The sequence below is a fragment of the Pseudomyrmex gracilis genome, unplaced genomic scaffold (genome assembly GCF_002006095.1).
Source record: "Pseudomyrmex gracilis isolate BER0280 unplaced genomic scaffold, ASM200609v1 scaffold_412, whole genome shotgun sequence".
Taxonomy (NCBI): Eukaryota; Metazoa; Arthropoda; class Insecta; order Hymenoptera; family Formicidae; genus Pseudomyrmex; species Pseudomyrmex gracilis.
In genome coordinates, this window is record NW_018020996.1 from 31,813 (window position 1) to 41,072 (window position 9,260).

The 9,260-nt window shown below is 34.3% G+C and overlaps 1 protein-coding gene across 2 annotated transcripts in view; it reads right to left on the minus strand.

Moving 5' to 3' along the window:
* Positions 1–46: 46 nt before the first annotated feature.
* The window catches only part of LOC109860563 (6-phosphofructo-2-kinase/fructose-2,6-bisphosphatase 1), a 12,386-nt gene continuing 3,172 nt past the window's right edge, over positions 47–9,260 (minus strand). For both annotated transcript variants that reach the window (XM_020439739.1, XM_020439740.1), the window contains exons 2-7: positions 8,294–8,721; positions 7,022–7,393; positions 6,035–6,136; positions 5,698–5,932; positions 4,711–4,838; positions 47–913 (exon numbers count right to left, since the gene is read on the minus strand). In XM_020439739.1, the coding sequence (XP_020295328.1) occupies positions 857–913; positions 4,711–4,838; positions 5,698–5,932; positions 6,035–6,136; positions 7,022–7,393; positions 8,294–8,721 (1,322 nt within the window). In that variant the 3' untranslated portion in view covers positions 47–856. The remainder of the gene's footprint in view (positions 914–4,710; positions 4,839–5,697; positions 5,933–6,034; positions 6,137–7,021; positions 7,394–8,293; positions 8,722–9,260) is intronic.

The window sequence follows — 9,260 nt, forward strand, 5'->3', positions numbered from 1 at the left end:
AGGTATATAATATATATATATATATATATATTAGATATGTAATAGATATATAATATATATGTATCGTTATATATATATGCGTATATAAAAACGCGCATATCTTTAGATTAAAAGTCGCGAACAAGCGATTTCAAGTATCGAATAGATTTATCGAACGTGAATAGGATACTGTCTTGGGATACTGTCTAAAATATGATCCAAATTAAATATAATTGTCTTAACGTGTGTGTTTTTCAACGGGAAATAAATACTCCAAATAACGTGCATTATCCCCAAAGACAACACACCCCAATTATATGCTAGTATCGTATAATAATTATCGAATAATAATGAATGTTCAGAAACAATCCAAAAAAAAACAAAAAAAAAAAAAAAAACAAACAAAAGTCTGAATTGTCACCTAAAAGATGCACGTCTATAAACATATGTACACCACAAGCTCGTCATCGACGTCATCATCGTGTCCATCTCCTCGTATCACATACATTTTCTCGCTACTTATCCACAGATGCCAATCGAAAAAATGTAAAAATCACAAAATACATCCACACTCTGTTGCTGCCGCACACGTGCGGAATTTGCATCGTCGCGGAACCTTTTATAACCCGGTGTCTTACATTACGTTTCACGTAAAAGGTAAAACGTTGTTGTAATAGGTTGATCATTACAGGTGCGCGTCTCTCGCTTCTTTTTGGATAAATCCGACAAGAAAAAGATTCGGACACGAGCTTTATAAATTCATCGCACGCGGAGGATTTCAAGGAAGATGGCAGCCAGCTGCCGGAATCTATAATATTCGTTACATGAATTCGGTAGAAAATAGCTGCGTCGTGTTTTACGCAAAAATTTGTCGTTATCACGTGCGCAATGCCTTTCTCGTTCCTCGAAATCGCTCCTCCAAGTATCCCGGCATCTGAAAATACCACAACAAAAAATTTTAGCACGTTTGTTGTGAAACATAAAAAAAAAAACACTAAGTCTACGCATAGCCTGTGAAAAAAAAAAAAAAGGATGCAGTTTAAACAAGGATATATGTTTTATGTGTGGACCATTAGACATGCAGAGAGGTTTCTTGCAAACATAATTTTTATTTCATTTAAATTAAAACAATATTAGCATTTTTTCTACATTTTTTTTTATCATCGATCTTTAACATCGCGTTACTGTATATATATTATTAATATATTAATATATTAATATATATATATATATATTAATAAATTTAAATAAAGATTATACAATAAAAATTATATATATAATATAATATTCTAATTGCATGCGTTTTACTAATATAAATTTTATCATCTATAATCAAAAAACTTGTTTTTTTAGGCGCTTTTGAGTTAAGTGCGTAATATACAGGGTGTCCCAGAATTGCCGTGCAATCTCTCGCAGGCAGATAGGAGGAGTAAAACTGAGTCGAAAAGTCCCGAACCATTTTTTTCTATTGTTTATAACAAAGGAGTAATTGTTGAGTAAATCAGGCCCAATCAGCGCCGACCTTTAGCCAACTGCGCGGAGTGCTCACACACACCAGGCGCGCCTGGCTAAAGATCGGCGCTGATTGGGCCTGATTTACTCAGACAATTACTCCTTTGTTATAAATAATAGAAAAAAATGGTTCGGGACTTTTCGACTCAGTTTTACTCCTTCTACCTGCCTGCGAGAGATGTCACACCAATTCTCTTGGACACTCTGTATATGTATATGTATATGTTACATATATCAGGCCCAATCAGCGCATGTATATGTTACATATACATATACGTAATTACGTTTAAATACAATTTATCACAATATAATAAGTATCACTTTGTACGACTATAAAAAAACGTTTGTATTTATTTAAACGTTTTGATTTCACAAAATTAACGTTCATGTTGTTTTTTGAAAACGTGGCACAATTAAGAAATATATTTTAACAGCCTTCTTTTCTAGGTTTTAAACTAACACAACATAAAGAAAGTAAAAATATAATATAATAAAAAATCAATTTTTTATACAACTGTATATAAATATAATTTTTTATAGTATATATTAATAACAAGACCATGCGGAACAACTAAAATAAATGTAATGAGACTTTGTTCATACTTTTTGCTAATATACATAAACGCATTTAAAGCGTTTTTGCTTTTTAAGCACTATCGTGCGTAATTTTCAGCGTCAATTTCCTTATTTTACATTTAGTAAACAATATAGACCGTGACGTAACTCTACTACTCTTGCTGGATCTCAACCTTGCCTGTGCTATGCTTCAATAGAGAGAGAGTAATCTACGATTACTTAATTCAGAGTTTTATCTCCGGAATGACATTTGAGTCATAAATAACCGATAACCACTAAAAAGAATTAAACCTGAACCTAGATAATGCTTATAATATCAGAAACGCAAAAACAGTTAAACGGTAAGAGAGATGTAAGTAAATCAATCGATCATATAGTCGAGCGTTCTCAATCTCTCAGATAATAATGAAACGAACAGTGATTGGTCACACACACTTTGTTTGCTGCTTAATGCTATTTTTTATGTATGTCACCTGATCTTAAAAAAAAACCGCGTGTCTAAAGCGAAACATACATTTACTGAACGATATAAGTGCAGTACTATAACACACGTAAATATTGTAGTATATATATAAAATTATACATATATAATAGTATATGAAATAAATATATAAACATAAAAAATTTAGAATAAAAAATGCACTTTTACGAAAATAAGATTTGCTCGAGACTCTAGCGCGAGGAGGTTTGGATTAGATACAAAAAACAAAATGTCAATTTTTGTCACTACGGCTAATAGTGTAAACCAGTTATCAAACATAAGCAATGCGTAAAAGAAATAAGTAAAATTTTTTATTAGTAGAGATTACAGTAAGACTCTAATTAACTTTATATATTGATTATTATATTTGTTATATTCTCTCTCTCTCTCTTTCTTTCTAGATTTATGTATCAAGTCAAATTTTTATCAGTCAATATTAAATTGAGGATCTCCTCAGGCTCGTGAAGTTTATTGAAACTTGATAAATGAATAAATAATCGGTCTTAAGGAGCCGTTCGCGGGATGTTGCGCGGAAAATTATGTTTTATATGTGTGTACACACATATACCCCGATAGCCAAATGATAGCAGTATGTCAACAGTATGCACGCAGGTTTAATCAGCACTTTGCGGCAGCAGATTCCACTCAGCTGTGTCATCATAGCGAGTGAATTATGTAGGCACGATACGTAAAGAAAAAACAACACAGCAAAAATATAGAAATAAATGAAGATTGAAATGACAATACGCACGTTATGCTTCAAATCTGCTACATTTTTTGAGCAAGTTCTGCTTGATTGATGCAATAATAAAATTTGCATCACGGTATGACATATTTATATTCTTTTTTTTTTTCTGTTTTCTTTGTCGACACACTAGTTGAAATAACAGATTATGTTTGAATGCTGGCTACATTGTACCGGCATGATGTGTTATTGCAGACTTTGCAAAATATGATCACTCAGTCTTGGTTATCTGGGTAAGACATAATTTTCCGCACAACATCCTTAAGAGGATACTGGATACCGACTATATAGAAACCTGTAAATCAACATTTTAGAAGCCTAAATTTCTCTAATTTCCAATTTTGCGAACTGCATCACATGAAAAAATGTTTATACAGAAGCAAATAAATATAAAAAAAAAAAAACTACATAGTGCTCTTGAAAATGAAAATATATAATGCTTTTTTTTTTTCATTCACATAAATAGCATATGAATAACCTACACTGCCATCACGAGAATCGCTTTTTCTCGCCAACTACACGTTCCAATCATAATCGGAATGTCTTATTGTATTCTTTTTTGTCGTATTCTTTTATCGCTAGCTAAGTTTAAATACGTACAAAAGTTGACAAATAAGTATTGCCACGTGAATATACAGGGTGTCCCAGAATTGCCGTACAATCTCTCGTAGGTAGAAGGAGTAAAACTGAGTCGAAAAGTCCTGAACCATTTTTTTTCTATTATTTATATAATAAAAGAGTAATTATTGAGTAAATCGGGCCAATCAGCGCAGACCTTTAGCCAGGCACACGTCAGTGAGAGTACTCACACACACCAGGCGCGCGGCTCACTGACGTGCGCCTGGCTAAAGGTCTGCGCTGATTGGGCCTGATTTACTCAACAATTACTCCTTTATTATAAATAATAGAAAAAAATGGTTCAGGACTTTTCGACTCAGTTTTACTCCTTCTACCTGCCTACGAGAGATTGTACGGCAATTCTGGGACACCCTGTATAATAAGATTATAGAAGAAAACTTTGGTGGTAAAAATTTATGTTTATTTTTCAACAACCGCAAGTAGCTAGCGATAAATTTTGGCACATTTTATATATTTATTTATCTGGAACAAACATTTTAGATTTTATGCAGTAAATACGATACCAGAGGACTTCTACAAATGTCGGTTTACAGGTGTCTATAGTCGGTAGTCCAGTACCCTCTCAAGACCAATTATTTATTCATTTATTTAAGTTTAATCAAATTTTTATGTTCTAGTAATATATTCCGAATGTTAATTAGAGTCTTATTATGTGTCAAAATATTGGCAAGCAATCGGGTATTTGCTTTTTTTGTTTTTGTTTTTGTTTGTTTGTTTTTTTTTTCGGCAAGCAAACTACTTAATACAATTGTTACGACTGTATTATGATCGTTTCTACCTTTGGTTTTGGCCGGTGAGTGTCCACGGCGTCGATCGGTAGCCGAATATGCTCTACCTTACAACCATAAGCAACCGGAGTTAATTTTATGATGGTGTGCAAAGGAACTTCCAAATAAGGTAATTCGTCTGTAAAACACAGAAAGAAAATTCTTTACATCATATCATATCGAGTTTCGATAAAGCATCTTCGAACTTTTCGCGCGCACGTGTTTTTTTCTTATTTGCGCGTGTGCGAATCAATGTCAATGTCGCGAAACAGACAAATCTCGCATCAGAACCGACAATAAGATATCAAGCGAGCAAGAACGAGCTGTTTCGCGACGACGCGATGGAACAAATAATTACGTCATCACGATCAACAACTGTTGCGTGAACGAGGTTGTGCGTTTATCATTTTATTTTTTCTCAGCGCGCGCTTCACAATACGTCGAAGGTCAAAAGTTGGGCGCGACATCTCGATAGGTTCAATATCTCTTAGACGTCAGACGTTATTATACAGGGTGTCCCAGAATTGCCGTACAATCTCTCGTAGGCAGGTAGAAGGAGTAAAACTGAGTCGAAAAGTCCTGAACCATTTTTTTTCTATTATTTATAATAAAGGAGTAATTATTGAGTAAATCAGGCCAATCAGCGCAGACCTTTAGCCAGACGCACGTCAGTGAGCCGCGCGCCTGGTGTGTGTGAGCGCTCACTGACGTGTGCCTGGCTAAAGGTCTGCGCTGATTGGCCTGATTTACTCAATAATTACTCCTTTATTATAAATAATAGAAAAAAAATGGTTCAGGACTTTTCGACTCAGTTTTACTCCTTCTACCTGCCTACGAGAGATTGTACGGCAATTCTGGGACACCCTGTATATCGTCGAGTGTGTGTCGCCGGCTAAATTTAGATGATTTTCTTTTGTTTTTTTGCTCCAAGCGTAATCGAGGACAAATCTCGCGAGTTCTGAGTATTTAAAAAAAAAAATAATAATAATAATACTGACCCGCACTCTTGTCCAGGAAGTATGCGAATAAACAACGCAAAACGGCTTGATGACTAACGACCAGAACGTTACCCTGACGTTCCAGCTCCATTATCACGGGCTCCAAACGCGCGACAAGATCCTCGTAACTTTCCCCTCTCGGATAACGATACGAGAACTTGTTTTGATCTCTCGCCGCGAAGTCCGTCGGATACTTGTCAGCGATTTCCTCGTAAGTCATCTCCTCGCAGATACCCTGAGATCAAATATATATACAAAAATCGTTTGTGTATATTCTTAGATCTAGATAAGCAAACTGATAATAAGCAACATTGAAGAATTTTCACGCGAGACTCACAGCATCGATTTCATTGAGAGCTTTCCACCTCTCTTGCGGTGCCGTCAGATCGGTTGCGGTCTGAATAGTTCTCTTTAGCCAGCTCGTCCATACTCTCAAGCCCTGCGCGCGCGAGAAAAAAGTTAGAAAAACAAACAACGCAAACACACGGCTATTTACCGTGACACAAGGATCAAGCCGAGAGTACTCGATCAAAGTGTGTGGCGCGTAGATGGCAGGCATAAGATACGCTTATATAACGCGTATTCAATCGTTATATTATTTACAATAATATTTATTTAACATAAATTATTATTTCCTTGACCAATATGTTTCTATATTGTTATGTCGAGACACGAGATCCGAGAATGTGTTGTTATTTTATAGCGTCGTAAGCATTAAGTTAAATAAATCAATAAAAAATATCTCTGTAATAAAATTAAATATGGTTAAAAATAAAATATAAGATTTAATATTATATCTACATGAATATATTCAGATATTTCAGAATATGTTCAGATATTTTTTTTTTTTTTGTGAGATATTTTTGCGAGATCCGAGAATGTATTATTATTTTATAGTCTCGTAAGCATTAAGTTAAATAAATCAATAAAAAAAAATCTCTGAACATATTCTGAAATATCTGAATATATTCACATAGATATAATATCAAACTTTATTATTTATTTTTAACCATATTTAATTTTATTATACTTGTATTATCATTATTCCATTTATAATTATATTAAACAAATTAAAGTATTATAAAAATCCAAAACATAAAAAAATATCTCCTCTCTCATAGATATAATATTAAACTTTATATTTTATTTTTAACCATATTTAATTTTATTATACTTGTATTATCATTATTCCACTTATAATTATATTAAACAAATAATTGACTTAAACAAATTAAAGTATTATAAAAATCCAAAACATAAAAAAATATCTCCTCTCTCTCTCTCTCTCTCTTTCTCTCTCTCTCGAAGGTCGAAGAGAGATTACCTGTATGTTTTGATTGGCGATGAATTCCGCCAGAGCTTTGGCATACTCGCGCCCCCGTTCGCTCAGGTCAGAATCGCCGCCTATCCTGCCCTCGAGGTTCATCAGGCTCTCACCGTGCCTGGTCAAGTAAATCGTGCGTGGCACAATATGAATGTTCATTAGATAGTAAACTATTCTACTTTGTATATGGCCTTCGTGCTTATGGACGAGCACCTTCTCGCCTGTGTTGTATATCTTCATAAACGACAAGTCGCTTTCGCGCTCTTCGTCCAGCGGTTGATATCGCTCCTGGTAGTGCTCAATTCGCAGCATGAAGTCAGCGAGCGCGTCCTCCTTTTTCATATTCGTGTAATCCGGACTACTGACTTTCACCTAGAAAAGAAGAGAATTGTTTATAAATGACGACAGAAATTTTGTACAATATACTTGTATCAAATAATAGGGTAAAAAACCCAACTACCGTCACCCTAAGCTATTTTATTTAAAATATTAAACAAATCCTAAAAACGTATTAAATTATAAAATTCGCTCGCAATATTAACAATAAGTAAGTAAGTATAGAAAAATATAACAAGGTCTGTTTCGAGCTTTTAATGGATCTTAAAGTTTATTTAAACAAAAAGCATATAAAATGCAGTAAAACGCAAATGAAAAACAAACGTTTGTCATCTCTTAATTTTATTTGTTTTTCATTTGCGTTTTACTGCGTTTTATATGCTTTTTGTTTAAATAAACTTTAAGATCCATTAAAAGCTCGAAACAGACCTTGTTATATTTTTAAATCCTAAAAAGTTATGCATGAAAACAATCTAACATAGAATTTTAAGTGCATTTAATATAACAAAAAAAATCCAGCATTATTAAATTTATAAATAAAAATAGAGATTTTGAGAGGCGGTATTATTTTGTTTCTTATATCAGAGACATCGAATAATATCAGATAAAAAGAAAAACATATGTTTTTGATAAATAAGTAGTAAAAACAATTCACCAACGCCAGAGTTTATTATTCAGGTGACGGTAATTGGGTCTTTTACTCTACAGATTGATATTATATCCAGAATATTGTTTGAAACGACTTTTTTCGGCGGATTTGATGTTTTCTAAAGATCTGTAGAAAAAAAGAAAAATCTTCTGTTTGAAATATTTTTTGTACATGTAATTTTACCGATTTACTTTATAAAAATCAATCTATTCAACAATCTACTTCAACATCATCAAAACATTTGGAGTACAACATCGCTTATAAATCTCTATTTGGAAAACACGTACTTCCATAATATTCTGCTCGACGATCTCCGGATCGTTGCACACGGACTCGACGAAGAACAGCTTGAAACCCATTTTGCATACTACAATTTCGTGTATGAGCTGACGTCTCTCGACCGTCGAGTTAGTGGCATCGAAAACGGCCACCTCGCCGTCGCCGCTCTCCAACCACTGGCACACGTCGTTCAATGCGTCTTTCGCGCATTGCGTGCGTATAGCCATCGCCTTAATGTTGTCGGGACGGAAGAACTCGTGACATTGATAGGCCGTGGTTGCGTGCCGCCTGTACTCGCCCAGGTTGAAGACCTTCGTGTTAATGCCGATCCAATTGAGGTATCGGCACAGCTTCTTTGATATATAGGTCTTGCCGCGAGCCGGCAGTCCGACCATTGCGATCACATGAGGCTTGTTCACAAAGTTCGCGCGTTCACCTGCGTGAGAAATAAAAACAAACGAATTACAAAACGCATTGTATAGAACAAAGTAAAAAAAAAAAATATCAGATGGAAATAAACGTCGATTTTTACACATTTAATTAAATGAGCTTACGCGTGATGTGACCGTCTCATCAAAAATCAAACACACGTATCAGTCAATAAGATAAGCGAAAATCCGACTTGCGAGTCGATCAATTTTTCGATCTTTAAGAGATCTGTATTTTTAACATACGTGCGATATTATAATTTTGTTAGAAATCGTTACATCACGTTGCAAGTAGCTTACGCACGTAGCCTGCTAACTCTATTATGCGACGAGCGCAAAACTGGAATCTCTAATCAGATGTCTACTAATATAAGTAAAAAACTCGGTTTTTTTCTCGTCGTACGATTCAGCGTGTTTTGCACTGCACAAGAGGAATATAAGCACAGCTCTTGTTTTTAAAATAATTATGTTTGAACAAAACCATTGTAGGATAAAAATCTTTTTGCACAACCATTAAAACATAAACAAGACAGTGATATAAAATTAA